Genomic DNA, 20,074 nt, shown 5'->3' with positions numbered 1-20,074 from the left:
AGTGTGTGAAATCTATACGCTTTTCAGGGCAGGGACTGCCTTTATTTCAGTGTTTGCTACAGCAGTGCTAAACAAATAATTGACTAATAATACTGTGGATCTGGTTTATTCAAGGAAACTGAGATCTTACATGGTAACATTCTTGTTTTAAAGAGACTGCGTTGTACTTCCCATTTGTTTTTGTTGTTAGGGCTGGTTTGAAGTCAATTCGATATGAGATCTGTAATAATTGGAAGTGTTTTCTTTCCTGGGTCTTGGCATTAGTTCTTTCTTGGTTGGTTTGGGGGTTTTTTCCACGGTGTACTTCTCCCGTAGGAAATCTGTGAGCGGAAGAGAAGAGGGGGAAAAGAATTGTCTCAAAACCCTATGACTATTTTTCAAATCCTAGTAAGGGATCTGGACTGGTTACCCTCCACCTCCAGTGCTGCTTTTACAGTGGAACAAATGTATCCCAGATGTAAATGCAATGAGCCTGATCTGGTGACCTCTAGCACTTCAAGGGAGTGACTCCTGATTTACATCTGTTTAAAACAAAGGAGAAGGACATTCAGAGACTGTGGGTTCCTGAAGTCAGTGGAGTTACACACTAGAGATGAAGTTGGCCCATTATGAAACACCAGTGGATTATTACAGATCTTATATCAAATTGGCTTTGAATCAACCCTGATAACAAAGACCAGTGCAGTTTTGGGATGTATTGGCATCACATCTGGGAACAGGGATGGGGATAGAGCTCCTCTGGTGCATTACACTTGAAATATTCATTCAGCCCTGGGCATCTTGTTACCAGACAGATATTGATGGCCTGGAGGGGTTCTGTGGAATGTGACAAAGATAGGGGAGGAGCGTGGACAGATTTAAAGAGTTACGTCTGTGCAGCTTGGCCAAGTGATGGCGAAGCCAGGATACATGAGAATAGTCTGCAGATATTGGAATGGTGTGAGTGAGCATTAAAGCTGTGGAGAGATTGCTTACCATGACTCAGGAAATAATGGGACAAAATGGACAACAGACAGCGAGAGCTGTGAAGCTCTGGAGTTGTCTCCCAGAGCGAAAAGGGAGAAGCCCCATCGCCTGGGACGTTTAAAATTAGATTGGATCAAACATTGCAGGATCAGGGCTGCAGTGAGATGTGTGTGGGTGGATTCTGTGCTAATGAGGAGCCTCCCTGATTTCAGTGGGACACTGTGTAGCTGTAGAGATTTGAGAGTTCAGAGTCAGTCACAGTATTGGGGTCTAAGAAGTGAACAGAAGGGGGTAGCCCTGTGTCAAGTAGGAGATGGACTAGGTGCCTATTCATAGAGCCATAGATCCAGCACCAGAAGGGACCACTCGGATCATTTATCTGGGTCTTTTCCATCCCAAAGTTATTTTGGTTCTAGGACCTCTGAGCTTAGGGAAACATCAGGAGGGAGAGGTCAGCAGGAGAAGGGCTGGGTATTTTTTTAGCTGGTTTTTAACATACATCTCATTGGTGCACGTGGCTGTCCAGTGTTGCACAGCAAATGCACACAAAGCAGAGAGCGGTTGATTTTCCAAGAGCATCAGACTTTCCTCAGTGTTGAAGATCTGGGCCTTAGCTGCCATAACTCGATCCAGGGCTGAACTGCCCCAGTATTCAGGGGACCTGTGGGTTAGAGGTTTGGATTTGTGCTCATCTCTGCATATTACAGCTTTAGAAACCTATTCCTTTAGTATTGTGTTAGTATTGTTGTTTGTACTGCAGTTGCACCTAGGGGTGCCAGCCAGGGAATGAGGCCCCACACCAGTAGGCATTGTTCAGCCCCACACAGCTAAAAAGACAGTGCCTTCTCCGAAAGCCTTTGACCCCATGATCTGAATGGTAGCATGGATTCTCCAGGCACTGCATCCTTTCGTCCCCAGAGATCTAGCTCAGGCTGGGTCTAGCAATAAGCACCGGGGCTGGGCAGTGATGATGCCTTCTCTTCTTTACAAGTGATTCTGTCTGTGTTTGTAGGTTCCCTGCACACGGGCCGGAGTTCTCCACCCCCGGGGAGCGTTCCTGAAGAACAGCAGCAGATCGCTCGGCAGGGCTCCTACACCAGTATTAACAGCGAAGGGGAGTTCATCCCTGAGACTATGGACCAGAATGTAAGTGGAGCTGGCGTGTGTGAGCTGAGTATCATCAGCATTAGGCAAATCAGATCATTACAACCCCCAGAGTGAGCTCCGTTACTCCGGAGGTGGACCAATGGAGAGTTACTAGGTGTTGACCCATGACCCAGGACCTGATCCAGAAGGGGCAAGCACAGTTTATATTTTTATGTGCAAGGTTGCTTTCAGTAATGTAAGACACTGAAAGGCAAGTCGGAGGACATTTCGACTTGGCAACAGGCTGAGGTCTAAGCAAGGTCTAGTAGAAAGCTTAGCTTAGCACAACTGGTCATAAGATTTTTTGCAATACGTAGCATGTGATAAGCAAGTTCGTCACAGAAGCTTATAGGCCAATGGGGGTATATGTAACCATGGAGAAACCACACTTCCGTATCAAAACAGTTAGGAAATATATGGTGCAAATAGCTTTTGTTAGCAATCAGAACCTTAATTATGGTCCCCTGGAATGACAAACATGGGCCGGGGGCGGAGACAATGTGAGAGCGTTCCAGTCCATTCCCTGTGATTGCAGAGGGGATGGAAGTGCTGAGCTCTCCTCCCTGCTTCCCACATCCGTGTTAGATCCAGATATGGTTCCTGGCCCCACTATTTTCAGCCATAGGGAAATTGGAGGGGAAAGCAACTTATGCTCCACTCCTTCCCTCTCCATTTGCTCTACCCCGATTCTTCAAGTTTCCCTATGCAGATAGATCCCAATGCCCAAGTGAAGTCAATGGGACAGTATGTGGGTGTAGGGGTCTGCTCGCATGGAGCACCTCACAGGATCAGGGCCTTAGAGCCCTGCAAACTGAAAATGCAGCCCTGGTGAGCACTAGCCACGTGGGAGGGATGCGGTGCTGCCCTTTCTTATGACACATTCTGGACAACGTTCAAAATGTCAAGAAGGGGATAAATGTCTTCAGAAATAGGATGCTCTTACACTGCCACCAAAGAGGACATGAGGAAGAAGTGTGTCTGCTGCGTTATCGTGACCCTTGCTAGCGACATAGGCGGGAAGGCTGGGCCAGGGTTTCCATGACAAAGTTATGTTTTCAAAGGTTTGTTATATGGTCATTAATAAACTGAACACTCTCTCTGGAGGAGCTTTGGCAGCAGCTGAGCGCAGATGTTTTGTGTGCCTAGCAGCCAAACACTGGGCTTGGACTGTTTGTAAATGGTTTCTGAGCTGCATTCATTAGGGTTAGATAAAGTGAAGGGAGGAGCTAGATCCTCGGCACATGTAAGTCAGTGTGTGGCCATTGACTTTAATGGAGTTGCATTGATTTGTGCCAGCTGAGGATGTGACCCCATGCTTCACTGCTTAGCTGAGGACTCCTGGATTCTAGTCTTGGCTCTCACCAGCAGTGTACAGTGGGCCGGCCACTGCCCCTCTTCCCCCCCCCCCGCCCCTCCCCCCAAGAGGTGGCTACACTCTGGTGACTTGGCTGCCTGTAGTTGTTACCCCCAGGAGACAATTGGGGGTTGTAACTCTGGGGGCAGCTGGCCTGCTAGTGGTGGGAGCATGGGGATCCAGGGAATGACAGACTGCACACTGGGGACTTTCCCGTTGCTCTCCACTGACCCTCTGTGGCCATCGCATGGGGTGGCAACAATGAGTCCCAAAGGACGGAGATCTCCTCGTTGGCTGGATTGCTGCAATGCATCAGCCTTTGGGATAGAAGTGTGAAGGGGGAGTGGGGGAGTTACTGTTTTCATTGGGCCTCTCCTGCCAAAACATGAGTATTGCTATGGCAGCCAGTTAAATAGCGGTAACCATAGAAACATCACAGGGAGAGAGAAGCATGCTCTAGTACCCTAAGCACAGCATGGGGTGTGAGGCATTCCTTGGCTTCTAATCCCACCTCCAAGCCTTAACCTCCCTGCCTTAGCTTCCCCCTCTGAAAGCTGAGTCTAGCACCAATCCCGCAGGGGTGTGTGTGTTAGTTACTAGTTGTGAAATGTCTTGTCAATGAAAAGGACTAAGTGGGATTGTTATAACACTGCTGGGTGGCATGGAGAAAATGCCATGGTAGTGGACGTGTGTGTAGCCTTTGTGGTTCCCTAAGCCACCTAGGAGAACAACTCCGTTGTTAACAGTCAGATATAATTAACACAATCTAGTAAAATGTGTCATCCGGGAGCCCACGCACATACAGCATTTATTGACTCGCTGAGCTGGGGAGAGCAGAGTAAATTCCTTGATCTAACCTCCTTGTTACCCCTTTACCAACAGAAGGGAAGGGTCGGCTTGTGATTAAAGGCAGCAGCCAGAGGATCAAGAGGCCAGAGTTCTATTCCTGGGTGTGCCCCAGGTTAACAGGTGGCCTTGGGCACATCTCATTCACCCTTTCTTTCAAAAGCACTGAAAATGTGGAGCACTCCCTGACTCTGCGCACATTCAGAAATCAGGACGTTAATCCCTGTGCCTTGATTTCCCTATCAGTAAATAATAATGGAGAAGAATAATAATCTCCATCCCTACTGTGTCAGACGATTTAATGAATTTGTTTTTAAAATGCTTTGAGATCCCCTGTTGGATGGGGTAACAGATGTACAGGGCCGGATCCTCCACTGCTGTAAGTCACTGATTCACACCTGCTGAGGATCTGGAGGATTATCTAAGACAGACTATTAGGATTTTCCGATTCAGGGTTTACAGCACATTGAGTCAATGTTTTCCTTTTTCCTTGCTGTCCAAAGATGCTTGAACCTTTCATCAGTCCTGATGAGTCACTCTCTGGGAGCTGCCAGTCCCTGGAAAGATCTATAGACAGGTAAGTCAGATACATCACCACCATGGGCTTGCCTGCATGAATAAAACCACCAGCCCTTCCAGTGCAAGTGTCTGAAGGAGGGAAAGGAATTGTTTAAGATGTCCCAGGGGGGTTATGACTAGGAGAAATGGGCTGCACCTAAGCAAAGGGAAATTTAGTCTGAGTACCAAGAAATAAATCCTAACATGAGAGAGCCATTAGCCTGCAGAATAGTCTCCCCGTGGGAGTGAGGGAAGCACCATGCCTGGAGTCGTATAATACTGGACTGGACAAAGGACAGATGGGAACAGTCCTGCACCAGCAGGGGATTAGGTAACTTATCTGACCTTTTCCCTCTCCAGTTTCTCTGCTTCTTGGAAGATCTTTTTCCCCTTTCATCCCTATGGATTTCTAGATCACTGGATCAATATCGCCTTAGCTGCTCCCTGCCTCCTCTCTACCCACAGAGTATGTTCTCAATTCAGTGTTGTAAATTGAGCAGTCACAGACAGACATCCACACCTCCAAAGACGCTAAGGATACCAGAGGAAAAACAACTAAGCTCCTCTGCAAGAAGCAACTAGGACACATTGTGCTAAGTGACTGCAGGTCATTAGTGCTGCCAGTTAAATCCAGACCCGCCAGTGCATTTGTGATAGCTAACTTGCCCCAGTGCAGGTTAGTGTCTCAGATACGATGTCTTTTTCTTTTAGGAAGCCATTTATTTTCCTTATCACTGATTTTCTTTCTTCCCCCATGACTGTTTTGACTCTCTATTATATTAGCATCGCATTACAGCAGGTCTGATTTGTATCGATCTGATCCTTACGTGCGCTCCAACTTCGCACATTTCAGCTGTCTCAGCCCTACGCTCCATTGGCTTTTTGTGCCTTGTAATAATTTCCACTTACACAATTGCTCTTCATCAAATGTACATGAAATGTGTGCTCCCTTCCTCCCAGGCCATCCACTCCTCCTTGATTTCTAAATTAAATCTAAATATCCCTGGAGGAGGGATAGCTCAGTGCTTTGAGCATTGGCCTGCTAAACCCAGGGTTGAGAGTTCAATCCTAAAGGGGGCCATTTAGGGAACTGAGGTAAAATTCTGTCTGGAGATTGGTCCTGCTTTGAACAGGGGGTTGGACTAGATGATCTCCTGAGGTCCCTTCCAACCCTAATATTCTATGATTCACCTGGAATAACAGCACAATGAACGCAGCCCAGTTTCTCCTCGGAGCCCTTAAAGTGATCTAGGGCTTGATCCAAAGTCCAGTGGAAACTCCCATCAACTCAACTGGGCTTCAGGTCAGACCATGCTCACTTAGACCCCCCCCCCCCTTACTCAGTTCACTGAGTCTTTGGTCTTGGCTACACTTGCAAGTCAGGGTGCACAGGGCTGATTTAATATGCTCTAACTCCTGAGGTGTCCATGCAGGCAAGGCACTTAGAGTGCCTGGACTCTGCAGCTGAAGTGCTTCTGGTAATCAACCTCCTTGAGAGGCATAAAGCTTGCTGTGCCTCGGTTGAAACCCCAAGGTGTCAGTGTGGACGATGTGTTGCATTACTGCCCTGTGATTGGCCTCCGGAAATGTCCCATAATCCCTTGAAGTCAGGTGGCGACTCTTGTCATTGCTTTGAACTCGGCTGCAGACATGGGGATATCCCCTTTCAAAGCTCTGCTTCTGACAGCCAGCATGCTTATCTGCCGCAGGACTCAAAGCAAACCATTACTGTGGAATGCTGCTGCTGCCAAGGCAGGCGTGTGTGCGTGGGGAGCCGGGCTGATGTCAGGGGTTTCCCTCTGCTGCTGTCTGAACTTACAAGACAGCATGCTGACACACTCTGTGCCCCCCACTTACACACAACACACTCCCTGTGTCACTCCACCCCCACCATTTGAAAAGCACACTGCAACCGCTTGCACACTGGGATAGCTACCATAATGCACTGCTCTCCGTGGCATTGCAAGAGCTGCTAACGTGGTCATGCCAGTGCGCTTGCAGCTCACAGTGTAAACACACTGCAGCGCTTTCCCTGCTGCTGTCTCCAGGGCTGGTTTAACTCCTGGCACTCTACATCTGCAAGCCTAGCCATGCCCTAAGGGTGTCTGAGCTGGTGCAGCTTGCATGGTGCGAGGGCGGAAGGGAGAAGCGCTTCAAGGAAAGCAACTAACAGAGGGTGTAAGAAGGTGTCTCTTAAAGCAGATCATCTGGCTCCTTGATACTCTCACATTGCCAAGCTGGTGTAAATAAGCCTAAAGAAGCCAAGCACCTTGGGTATCCCCTTTGAATTTGGCCTAGGCACTTCTTTGAGTAATGACTGCAGAACAGGACCCTTCACTGGGTGCTGTAGATGTTGTTTCCAATTGCCTGGTATTGGCTGAGAGGACAACCTACGTGTGTGGGCAAAAAGAGGAGAGAATTAAAATGTGAGGGCTCTTTCTGTTTGTTACCCAATTCTGTGCCAGCATGTTCTGTACACTAACACCTGACCAGCTCCAACTGTGCCGGCCCACCGGTCTCTGAGTTAGGAGAGAGCAAAGACTGGTATAAAGACTCTTCTCCAAACAACCAAACCTGTCCTTGTGAGAGCTCCATGACCTAAAGCCTTCTTGTCTCAGTTCCTTCCAGGTAACTTCACCTCAGAGGGACTTTTTCTGAGGACCTTCTAAGAGAGTCCAAAATCAAGTTTAGAATGAAAATTCGGTCTGAACTCAGCAGTCACCACTGATCAAAGTCCCAATGTACTGTCATTCTGCATCATGGTTTTTTTTTTTTTTTTTTTACACTAACACTTTTTACACTTCCTCAAACTGCTTCCTGGAGCTACAGTGACTAATGCAGCTAAGTAATCAGAGCAAGAAGAGGCAGAAAGTGAGAGACACCTTGTAGACAATGAGGGAAAGCTATTTTCAGCTGAGATTTGAAATCAGAGGAACATAATTGAAATAAAAGGATATAGGGTGGCTGGTTCACATGGCAGGAGCTTGAGAGGAGAAGGCTCTTACGCCAGCACTGCTGAGGCGGTGTGGAGGCTCTGAGAGATGAGGGAAGGAAGAGGCATGAAGAATTGATGGATTTTAAGTACTCCTGGGGGAATTCTGCACCAAAAAATTAAAAATTTTGTGCACAATTTTTTAAAATTCTGCATATTTAGTCAAAATAGCACAATATCATGCCAGTTTCAATTATTTTGATCATTTATTTCAAAATATGTGTCAGCAACTATGTCTAACAATACAGACAACAAAAAAGATTCAGGAATTGTTTTTTGAGAAATAGATTCTCTACTAGGCATGTGAATCCAAAACTTTGAGCAATTCAGTGAAATAACAATACAGAAGCGTATTTCCCACACCCCTCAGAAGCAGTGCAAAGGCTTGGGGGAGTCAGGTAATGGAGGAGCGGAGGGAAAAGGAAGTAATTACTGGGAAGAAGCCTGGGTGTGAACTTGGAGGGATGTTAGGTGTGGGTGAAAGTCTGAAACAGGTTGTTTTTTGGGCCAGGAGGAATTGTTATGGAGCCTCTCCTATGCAGACCCTTGCTGACCCCTAGCCTCTTATTTAGTCAAGCACAGCTGCCCACATCCCCCCCAGCCCCATGTGTCCTTGCAGCCCCACTCAACCACCCCTCCTCTCTGCATCCCCATGTGTCCCTATGCCCACACTCAGCCACCCACCATGTGGTCCTGCTCCCACACTCCCATTCAGCCCCCTGCCCCAGTCTGTCCCCCCCATTAGCCTTTCTGAACCCCAGTCTGTGACACTCTCCTCCCCCCCCCCAGCAGGTCCATCCGCCCCATGCTGTCTGTCTCCCTCCACCTCCATATCCCATGCCTCTTGACCTGGTCCAATGGGCAGGATGCTGTGAGGAAGACAGCCTCTTTCTCTTCTTTATCCGCAGCTGCGGGAGCAGCTGCTTTCTGTTCAGCTGCCACAGTGACCCCTGGTGAGCAAAAGACTTTAACTGCAGCATCTTTCTGGCAGAATGTATTTTCTGCAGGGGAAAAAAAATTCTGTGCCGCACATGAATTCTGCGCATGTGCAGTAGCCCAGAATTCCCACAGGAGTATTTACAGGTGTTTCACAGAAGCTACTAAAGTTAGACATTTTAAAATCAGTAGCTCCAGATAACTTCATCCAAGAGTTTTAAAAGGTCTGGCCGAGTAGCTTGCTGCACCATTAATGTTGATTTTTAACAAGTCTTGGAGCACTGGGGAAGTTCCAGAAGACTGGAAGAAAGATAATGTGCCAATTGTTAAAAAGGGTAAATGGGATGACCCCAGGTAATTATAGGCCTGTCAGCCTGATATCGATCCTAGGCAAGATAATGGAGGAGCTGATACCGAACTCAATAAAGATTTACAGAGCAAACATTTTTACCATTATAAGCAAATACTTTAAAGGAGAGTAATGAGCATAATACAAATCAACACCACATAACATTTTGATACAAAGTTGGAATGATATTAAATTAACATGGCACATGTTAAATGGATTCAAAACTGTCTAACTGGTAGGTCTTAAAAAGTAACTATAAACAAATAATTGTCATCAAGTGACAGGTCCTGCAGGGATTTGTTCTGGGCCATATGCTATTTAACATTTTAACCAATTATCTGGAAGGAAACATAAAATCATCACTGATGAAGTTTGCAGATGACACAAAAATTGCGGGGGGGGGGCGGTAAATAATGATGAAGACAGCTCACTGACTCAGAGTGAGCTAGATCACTTGCACAAGCAAGCAATGTACATTTTAATATGGCTCAATGTATACATCTGGGAACAAAGAATGCAGGCCATACTTACAGGACGGGGGACTCTATCCCGGGAAGCAGTGACTCTGAAAAAGATTTGGGGTTTGTGGTGTGTAATCTGCCGAACATGAGCTCCCAGTGTGATGCTGTGGCCAAAAGAGCAGAATACGATCTTACAGTGCATAAACACAGGAATTTCAAGTAGGGAGTAGAGAGGTTATTCTACCTTTGTACTTGGCACTGGTATGACCACTGCTGCTAGAATTCTGTATCTAGTTCTGGTGCCCAGTATTAAAAAAGGATTTTGATAAATTGGAGAGGGTTCCGAGAAAAGCCATGAGAACGATTAAAGGATTAGAAAACCTGCCTTAGACATGGTAGACTCAAGGAACTTAATGTATTGATCTTAACAAAGAGAAGGTTAGGGGTTGACTTCATCACAGTCTATAAGTACCTACCTGGGGAACAAATATTTAATAATGGGCTCTTCGGTCTAGCCGAGAAAGGTCTAACACAATCTAATGGCTGGAAGTTGAAGCTAGACAGGAAATAAGGTGTACATTTTTAACAGTGGGAGTAATTAAGCATTGAAACAGTTTACCAAGGACCATGGTAGATCCTGCATCACTGACCATTTTTAAATCAAGATTGTATGTTTTTTTGAAAGATCTGCTCTAGGAATTATTGTGGGGAAATTCTATGGCCTATGTTACACAGAAGATCAGACTAGATGAGCACAAGTTCAATTCTGACCTTGGAATCTGAGACAATGTGGTCCAATGTTCTTATTCTGGAGGTGGTGATAAGGCAGGCTAACCAATGGGGGGGAGAGAGGAAAGCTTATCATGGGCTGTTAAGAAATGCTTTATGAAAATTCCCATTTTTCTCCACAGCAAAACCATTAATAATACATAGTTCGTATGTAGTGCTTTTTCATCATTAGATCTCAAAGCGCTTTATGAAGGAGGTCACTATAATTATCCCCATTTTACAAATGGGGAAACTGAGGCAGAGAGAGGTAATGTGCCTTGCCCAAGGCCAGTGGCAGAGCCTGGACTAGAACCCAGGAAGCCTGAATACCTGTCCAGCGATCTGTTCTCTGAGCTTAGCTTGAAGGCTTGATTCTCTAACATACTGAGCACCCTCCACTCCCCAATGGACTCAGTGGAGTTTTGGGTGCTCAGCACCTCATAGGATTCTCCATAATGCAGACAGGGGTGTCAGTGTATAATTCCATGCCCATCAAGTGATTTTAAAAGACCAGGAAAGTTGCAAAGGTGAGCACTCACTTGTCAAGAAATGAGGACATTAATTTTGCTCTCTTGTGCATATGCATCACTGTGGTACAATCTAATTACAGGATCCTGTGCTGTTCTTTCCACAGGAACCCTGCCTCATTCAGTGCACACGTTGGACAGGGAGTTCTCCAGCAAAGCACATGCTTAACTTTAAGCACATGAGTGTTCCCACTGAGTGCCCCTGGTTAAATTAAAGTTAAGCACTTGCTTAAGTATTCTGCTGGATCAGGGCCTGAATGAAAGAAGCTTGCATAGTACATTTGTCTGGAGTTCAGTGCATCCTGCCTCGTTCTGTGTAAAAGTAGTATGTGATATATTATCGATGTATGAATGCAGACGTGATTCTGATCACTGGATCTGTTTGAAACAATAAGGTGTTTCTGTCTTTTCCCACAGCCCGCCCTTTACCCAAACCCCTGTTCCCAGAAGGAAGAGCCAACCCAAAGACAGTCTTGATTGCCTGGGTAAGAATATGTGGGATTTGGTGTCAAAGTAACAGCACAGCCATGCGGCAGTAATCTGGGCTTTCAAAATAGCTGTGTGTGAATCAGACGACAGAACGGAACACTACTGGATTAAATCATTCAAAACAAGCCAGCTTCACTGCTCATGTTATAAGTAGCCACTGCAATTCTTAAACCTAGACACATTTTAAAATCTAAGGACCCAGTGCTGCAAACAGATACTGCCCAGCTTAATGATCACTGTAAGCCTTTTGAAGTGAGCAGGATATTGAGCATACTAAATGCTATGGGGCCTGATTCTGAAATCAGTTTCCTCCTTCTCCCACCCCCAGTCTACATCAGGAGTAACTCCACTGAAGTTAATGGAGATACACTAATGTAAAGGTGATCTGAGATCAGAATCAGGCCCTGTGCCTAGCAGTAAGTGCTTACAGGATTGGGTCCTCCTGCTTGTTCTATTTGTTTACTTCTTGCCTTTCTCTCATTTGGGGAGAAGAAAATAAGCTACTCAGTTTCACCTTTGTTTCTAGTCAGATTCTAATCAGTCTCGCTTTCAGATTCTTATGTCCTGTGTTGCTATTGAGGGAGGGATAGCTCAGCGGTTTGCGCATTGGCCTGCCAAACTCAGGGTTGTGAGCTCAATCCTTGAGGGAGCCATTTAGGGAACTGGGGTAAAAATCTGTCTGGGGATTGGTCTTGCTTTGAGCAGGGGTTTGGACTAGATGACCTCCTGAGGTTCCTTCTAACCCTGATATTCTGTGATTCTATTGGATTGCAAAATACTGCAGAGGGGAAAAAATTCTCCATTTGCATTAATAAGAGATGCAATCAATAACATTGGAAATGCCCTTACAGAAAGTGTATTGGTAACTTGTGAGGATCTTAGTTTAAGGCTCAACTGAGCATAAATGTCCAGCTGGTTAAGTCATGGAAACTTCACAGTACTGTAGTGGCTTTTGCTACTAAAAATGGACACATGGCTATCTGCCGATAGCTGATAACACATTTTTGGCTTGAGGCAGCACTTAGGGATCGAACCAGGGAACTTGGGGCTTTAAGTCAATACTTGCAGTGAAGTTTTAATATGTCCCTGGTGGCAATGGATTCATTTCACTTGAAAACACGACTCCGCATCACTGCTCACGCATGGCTTGTCGTTAACCTCTCGACCTGGCATTGTTGCTTTTCTTGCTGCCCATACTTCAGCCATTGTGTGCTCTGCCCCAGCGCTAGAGTAATGGTAAAATCATGCTGAAGTCAGGCCGATGCCAGGAATGGTCTCCAAGGAGCAGCTCCTGGCTCGGGGCTAAGACAAACAATCCTTCAGAATAAGCTGTTTAGTCAGGATTTGATAGGGGAAAAACAGGAGGTGAAAGATGAGGGGGAGGGAATTGAAGATATTTTAATCTAATGTTGTTCTATGCTACCAGTGATGGCATCCTGTACTTCTCATTATAAATGTTTCTATCCCTATCCATCCATCCCTTTCTTTCTCATTTAATCTCATTGTAACTCAAATTTTAGCACTTTTACCCAGCGTAATCTCTTGTGTCTAACTTAATTTTCTCTCTCTAGTGGTGTTCTGATTATATAAAACCTCATGCTCCAGGAATTAAACTAGTCTCAAACATTTATGGCTCAGCATGACCCTTTAATGAGGGGCAGATTATTTTACATCTGCCTGCTCTGGAGTTCTTGCACTTTCCTCTGAAGCATCTGGCCACTGGCCGCGATGGGATACTGGACTAGATACACCTTGGGTCTGATCCAGTATGGAAGTTCATTAGTTTCCTAAGTGGGAAATTTATAACCTTGAATAGAACCAGACATAGTTCTGTGTAAATTCCCTGCTCTCTAACCAATGAGGTGGAGAAACTAGCTGTGGCGTGGATTAGGATAGTGGCAAGGGGGTTAGGAAAGACTGAGAATATGTGTGGGGTCGAGCACAGAGAAGGGGGCATGGAGGCAACCAGGGACAATGGGAGGAGGAGGAAAGTAGAGAGTTGAGAAAAAACGAGACACAGACGTAAGAAAATGTACCCCATTGCAGAACAATGGCTCTTCTCAGTCACATACAAGAAGTTATGGCTCCAAGGAAGCCAGGTCTATCTTAGAAAGAGGCAGGAGCAATTGTGATGGGGCCAAACCATCTGAAGAAATAAAAATAAACTGGGCTGCTGAGCCTTTCTTTAAATATTGTGGACCATAGCCTGCTCCTATTGAAGTCACTGGCAAAGCTTGTGTTGGCTTCCTGGGGCCAAGATTGGTCCTCTTTGCCCCCAGCCTTTTGTCCACGATGGGCAGATTTCAGAAATGAGCCATGGAAAATGTCTCATCTTGGGAATGAACAGTCTTCTGCCTGGTCTCTCCATTGCATTTTTATGTGAAAAACAGAACTTCCAGTGAGAGATGCTCCGGGAGTTCCTCACAGACTTGATCTGATGGAGATTTTTCTCTTTTTCTCCTGTCAGATTTCGATATCCCATTTTGTGAGCGATTCGGGAAAGGTGGGACCTTCCCCAGACAATATCACCTTTCCCAGAGCCGCAAGGACTACAGCGACGGTGAGACAATGACCAGTGCATGTGGGCTTGGGGGAAGAACTTGCTTATGGCCTGAACCAAGGAATAGAGCATTGGCCTGGACAGGAGCAACTTGGCATGAGTTCTTGGCTCTGCCACAGACTTCCTGTGTGACCGCGGGCAGGTCACTTGAACTGCTCTGGGCCCATGTGAGCACTGCTGGCACACATTGTAAGTTCCCTAGTGTGTGTTAATGCAGTTAATGTTTGAAATGGGACTATGTTAACACAAACCAGGGAACTTGTAGTGCACACTAGCAGGGTCCACACAGGCCACTTAATGCGCAACATGCTAGTGTGCATTAGAATTTGCACCTTCTGGCGTGGACTAAAGCACTGTGCAGACACCCCCTGACTCCCGTTCTCTCAGATGACCTTTTCCGTAGGCGCCAAGTTCCCCTGTACCCAGGGGGTGCTCGATGCGCCTTGTCCCTGCTCCATCCCTTCCCCTAAACCTCTGCCCCACCTCTGCTCTGCCCCCGGCTCACCTCTTCCCCACCTCTTTCCGTCCCCTCCCCTAAGCGTGCCCCATCCCTGCTCCTCCCCCTCCTTCCTGGAGCCAACCTGCATACCACGAAACAGCTGTTCGCGGCGTACAGGGGGAGGCGCTGGGGCTGGGGAGAGGGCCTTGGCTGCTGGTGGGTGCTAAGCACATGCTAATTTTTCTCTGTGGGTGCTCCAGCCCTGCCTCAAAGAACTTGGAGTATACGCTGGGAATTAAGACTCCAAGCTGCGCTGTGATTGATTGATTTGATTTTATTAAACCTGTATAGCTGGTGAAAACCACAGTGTGGACACACTTAATTGGATTTAAACCTGGCTTATGTTGATGTAATTTAAATTGATTCCTTGACAAGTTAAGCAAAGGTTTTAATCAACTTAAAAATGCTCAGGCAGGGTTTTGCATCAGTTTAACTAAGAGTTCATCTACACTGTGCTGCAGCATGGACTATGGGGGTGCGAATAGCAGAGTGCACTGAATAGTTGGGCTGTCACTGCCCTGTGTGGACGCTGCAGCAGCATCTCAATGGGGCAGCTAGAGCACAATGCTGCAATGTACACCTCTGTAGCAAAGCAATTGAAACAGGGAGCACTTTGAATCCAGACAGTCTGAGTGTATGATGAGAGACAAGACGTTGCACGTCCTTGTCAGTAATTCTCCTGCTTTCCTCACAAAGGCCGAAGGACTTTCCCAAGAAGTTACATCCCTCAGGAGAATCGGTTTCAGCTCGTCCCTTCCAGCAGAACAAAGAGCTTCAACGGGGACAGCAAGCTCCTCACCTTACAGTACGAGGAGCACAGGACCAAATGGTGGATCGACTGTGACAAGGGACTGCAGGTTTTCAGCACGTCCCCCAGCAAGTCCAGGAGCTGTGAGTGAATTTCAACAGGTTGCTGTTTAGAATCTCAGGCTGTGATCTTGTCTCCTAAGTATGGTCAGGTGGGGCTGGTGGAGGGGAAACTTCCAAGGAGAACTCAGGAACTGGGGTGGATCAGCAGATGGCACTTTCCTCTCAGTCCTGAGTCAGTACTGAACCAAAGGCATGAGGAGGGATAGCTTAGTCCATTGCCCTGCTGAACCCGGGGTTGTGAGTTCAATCCTTGAGGGGGCCATTTAGGGGTCTGGGGCAAAAATCTGTCTGGGGTTTGGTCCTGCTTTGAGCAGGGGGTTGGACTAGATGACCTCCTGACATCTCTTCCAACCCTGATATTCTATGAATGCCCCAGCATAGTGTTAAGGGACGCTCTCCAAGAGAAAGCCCTGACTGCTCACGGTCAATTAAGATCTCCTGGCACTTTCCATAAAGATAGAGGTATTCTGGCCAAATTCCATCCTGGGCGATTATGTTCCACCTCCAGCTACAGTGGGATAAATGATTCTCTACTTCCTGCTCTCAACGGTCGCATAACAGTGCTGTGCCCTGTTAACCATCGCTTGTGTTCCACTCCAGCAGTGGCTGCACGTCACTGGGGGGTAGTGAAGGGACTCCAACATTGCACAGCAAAGCATTTTCAGCCCTTGCAGGAGGTAAGGCACTGTATCAATGTACATCCTTGGGCCTGATCCTGCTCTCACTTACACTGGTGTAAATCAGGTAAGCCAGTGGAGTGAAAGCAGCATGAATTGGATGGGAATCAGGCTCTAAGTGTTGCTCTTTGTGGTAGGTGCTAATGCACTCTGTGTGCCCGCACTCGTTGCATAGCAGATTAGATCTACATTGCAAAGGGTCCAGTGACCCCTATTCTGTGTCCTGACTGTGCCATCGATGTCCCTCCTGCAGCCCTGCAGGCGCCAGTGAACTGGAGGTTGGGGAAGCTCCTTGGCAGAGGGGCCTTCGGAGAGGTTTATCTCTGCTACGACGCAGATACTGGCAGGGAGTTGTCGGTGAAGCAGGTGCCCTTTGACCCAGACAGTCAAGAGACGAGCAAGGTGAGTGTGAGGACTGGACTGAGCCTTCCTGAAGAGCTTATGGGGTTGTTTAAACAGCAGGTCACAACTGGGAGTGAGGGGGTCACAGTCATCCTGCCCTTCCCATATTGCTGAGTGGGGTGGAGGTCCTGAGATGGGGTCTGCTGGCATATATTGTCCCCCCATGTCACCACTAGGCAATGCATGACTGCTGTGCATAGTTCCTGTATGTGCTGTGCTGGCTCCCCTGGCTCAGAGCTGTTCGTGACTTCCCACAGAGCCCATGGACACCTGCCATGGCCTAAGCCATCGAGTGACCATTCATCTTCCCCTCCAGGACCTGCGTGATGCTAGCCCAGCCTGCGTCGCCAGTCTGATCTCTCACCATCTCCTGTCCTTTCTGCTCTTCTGTGATGCCAGCCCCAGGGCTCCATTCACCACCCTCCACTCCCATCTCTGGATAGCCCATTTGCCCAGCCTCTGCTTTTCCCACATGGCTGCCCCTCCTGAAAGCTTGGTGCGGCCCTTCAGAAACAAGGGAATAAATAAATCTCTGCCTGCCTGCAACTCTCTCTAACAATCCTAAGCAGAGTCCCACTCTGCTTTTCCCAGTGCATCCTGATTGTCTTTTAGGCTGTAACCTCCTTGGGAGAGCAGCCATCTTTCTTCTTAGGTCTTGTACAGCACTAGGGATATAGTCAGTGCTTCAGAAATCCTCTAGGAGAATAAGCTTGAATGTGGAAGTATTTCTGCAGTGATGCGACGTTCGTAGGTCTTTCTTTTCATCGTGTAACATTCTGTATTGTCGCAGGAGGTAAATGCCTTAGAATGTGAGATCCAGCTGTTGAAGACCCTTCGCCATGACAGGATAGTCCAGTATTACGGTTGCTTGCGGGATCCGGAGGAGAGGAAGTTGTCTATCTTTGTGGAATACATGCCAGGGGTAAGTGTGACAGCAGCTTACTCATGTGGTTATTTACAGAGATGGACCTGAACCAGAGAGCTGAATACAAACGCCTCCAAGCTCAGGCAAAGTTTGGATCTGGAGTCAGATTTCGCAACCTGGCCCTTGTCTATAATGGGCCAAATCAAAATCCTGATTCCAAACACCCCTGAAATTTGGGGCAGTCAGATCCTGATTTGAACATTGCAGAAGGGCCCTATCTGTGTGACACAGCCTGGAATGTGAACACGGCCAAATTTGGGATTGGATCCAGATCTGGATCCAGTCTGTGTGGCTTGGGCCCATCCCTGGTTATTTATTAAAAGCACTCTGGGAAAGGTTAATTGTAGTACGATCCGCACGCAGCTATCATGAGTTATTTATTCATTCTAATAAGTGCAATTGAAAACACAACATTACTAATTATCCTGTCCTTGGAGACCAAGTCATCTCATGGCGATGCTGTTTTATCATGTCAGGACGTCACCAGGTCATGACTCTGTTTGTGTAGAATGAAATATCTCCAGGGGCAATGTAAAATCAAGATGCTTTAATATTCTGCTAGGTGGCGCAGGGGATGTAACTTGCATCTTTTCTTACTACTTTAAGTTAAACCAGCCTAAAATCCCTGAAGCAGAGCTTCAGCTAGTGTAAACAGCAGTGCTGATTTACACTGGCTGAGGATCTGGTCCCCTCAGCCCCACCTACCAGTGTGTTATTTACACCTTCTTACACATCATCTCTAGATTTGTCCTCTAGACTGGGGGAGCAAACCTATGTTTATTCATAGATTTTATTTTATTTTATTTTATTTTTTTAAGGCCTGAAGGGACCATTCGATTATATAGTCACATATAGCTTTGGTAGAAAACGTGGTAGAAAATCCCCCATCAGATCCACATGAACGACAATTTGAACTAGCCCCCTAGCACAATCCCCTCTCTCTAACCACAGCCCAATGAACCCATTTGTTTCTGGAGGCTGTCTTTCTGATCCCTGACATAAACCCCCATGCATGGGACCAAAAGGATAAACCCAGTGCAGTGTAATCAGTCCCCTCGCTGTTCGTTCTAAAACATGCCCATGTCTGTTACCTGCCAAGAAGCCAGCGTTTGTGCTGGGGCTGTTTCCTGTTCCTGGATCGGAATGTTTGTTTTCCTTCCGATAAACCAGCGCTCTGGCCAAATAAAGATTGACTTTCGCTCTGCGGCAAAAGCTTATTTCACAACATCAGCCCAGGGCTCTGCTTTCTTTTGTACTGTTGGTGGAAGAGGACCAACTTCCAAGCTGTATGGAGCAGCAGTTCTGAAGTGCTGCCTCTGGCTGAGATTCTGATTTAATGCAGCTGGCTTGGCAAGAGCTGCATGGGGTCTAGCTTGTGCAGAACCTTCCGGACCATGGCTAGCGCTAGCCGGTGTCGATAGCCTGTCGGTTTGTAATTCACCCATTTAAACAATTGTTGGAGTGTCTTCCACACACACACAACCCGCATCCTCCTTTACATTAAACTGAGGGCGAAAGGGGCTGGTCTGTTTGATTCTAGTACAAGATGAGATCCTTAAAAGGGCCCTGCCGCAGTGCAACCTTCATGTCCAGCGCCCACCCCACAGATTGAGATCCACAGAAGGTCAAAGAGTGGAGAGCTCAAATGCCTAACCAAAGATTTTCCATCAGAGGACATTGACAGAACCCCAAATGATACCCAGCTGTAGTGGGGGAGGACCCGTGTTAGGTTCCTCCTCCTGGAATGCCATTGGCCACCCCCTTTAAAGTGGGAGGGAGCAAAACAGGAATCCAGGGCTAAGCAAAAGCTCAGGCTGCGGTGGGGTGAGGTCAGGGACAATAAAAATGTCAGTGGGAGACTGAACAGAGAACCCAGACAACCCCTGCTGCTCCCCGGTGGGCGAAAGGTGCCAGACTGACAGCCCTGGAGACTGTCTATCCATAAAACAAGGGCCAGGGCGAGCTTCCCTCAGACAGGATGGAATCCTTCCTCAGCATTTGGAGTCCTGTAGCTGGATAGCTCCTTTCGTGTAAATCCTCTCTATGGAACAACCACTCTGGCTGGCTTACCTGGAGATTGAGCCAGGGAGCTGTAGACCTAAAAGCCTCAGAGCCTGTTGCTTGAGGTAATGCACCCACTTCATTACCTTCAGCAGTAAAAACTCATGTTTTGAGATCCAGCGTTCCTAGGATCAATCTTGGCAGCGGATCCAACCAGGGATGTTGTTACATCTGGTTGTCTATATAGGCCTGTGGATGTCGGTAGCTCCAGCTGAGTTTCCCCAGCCTGGGGAAATGTGTAGGGGTGACCAGACAGCAAATGTGAAAAATCGGGACAGGGTGGGGGGGTAATAGGAACCTATATAAGAAAGACACCCAAAAATCAGGACTGTCCCTATAAAATCGGGACATCTGGTCACCCTAGAAATGTGATGCTAAGAGAAAGTGTCTCTTTGCCCTGCTTCAGTGCCTGGGCAATGTGTAGAAGTCTCCGAGTCAGCTCCAGACTAATGGAGGTGTTCCTTTCGCTCAAGTGATGAGAGGATCAAGCTTATGTAAACGAATTTTCTACAAACAAGCTGACCAATGATGTGATCCAGCCACTAGAGGGGGATAGAGAACTATGTTGCGTTAGCAAGGGTTGTAGGTACAATACTGCCCTTTCTCATCCGTCCCATGGGGATATTGTAATTCAGGTGTGATCCTTGCTCCATTATGTTTCAGTGGCTCTGATTTCATATATTCCTCT

General features: G+C 47.1%; 1 protein-coding gene across 5 annotated transcripts in view; it reads left to right on the top strand.

Annotated features, from left to right (window-relative positions):
- The window catches only part of LOC115645395 (mitogen-activated protein kinase kinase kinase 3-like), a 123,876-nt gene that overhangs the window by 92,460 nt on the left and 11,342 nt on the right, over window positions 1-20,074 (top strand). For all 5 annotated transcript variants that reach the window (XM_030549991.1, XM_030549990.1, XM_030549987.1 and 2 more), the window contains 7 exons: window positions 1,979-2,112; window positions 4,816-4,889; window positions 11,321-11,388; window positions 13,860-13,952; window positions 15,148-15,342; window positions 16,252-16,400; window positions 17,191-17,322. In XM_030549991.1, the coding sequence (XP_030405851.1) occupies window positions 1,979-2,112; window positions 4,816-4,889; window positions 11,321-11,388; window positions 13,860-13,952; window positions 15,148-15,342; window positions 16,252-16,400; window positions 17,191-17,322 (845 nt within the window). The remainder of the gene's footprint in view (window positions 1-1,978; window positions 2,113-4,815; window positions 4,890-11,320; window positions 11,389-13,859; window positions 13,953-15,147; window positions 15,343-16,251; window positions 16,401-17,190; window positions 17,323-20,074) is intronic.

This window comes from Gopherus evgoodei, chromosome 2 (genome assembly GCF_007399415.2).
Source record: "Gopherus evgoodei ecotype Sinaloan lineage chromosome 2, rGopEvg1_v1.p, whole genome shotgun sequence".
In the NCBI taxonomy this organism is placed as follows: Eukaryota; Metazoa; Chordata; order Testudines; family Testudinidae; genus Gopherus; species Gopherus evgoodei.
The sequence above is the reverse complement of the archived record's forward strand: the minus strand, read 5'-3'. Positions and strand labels throughout refer to the sequence as shown.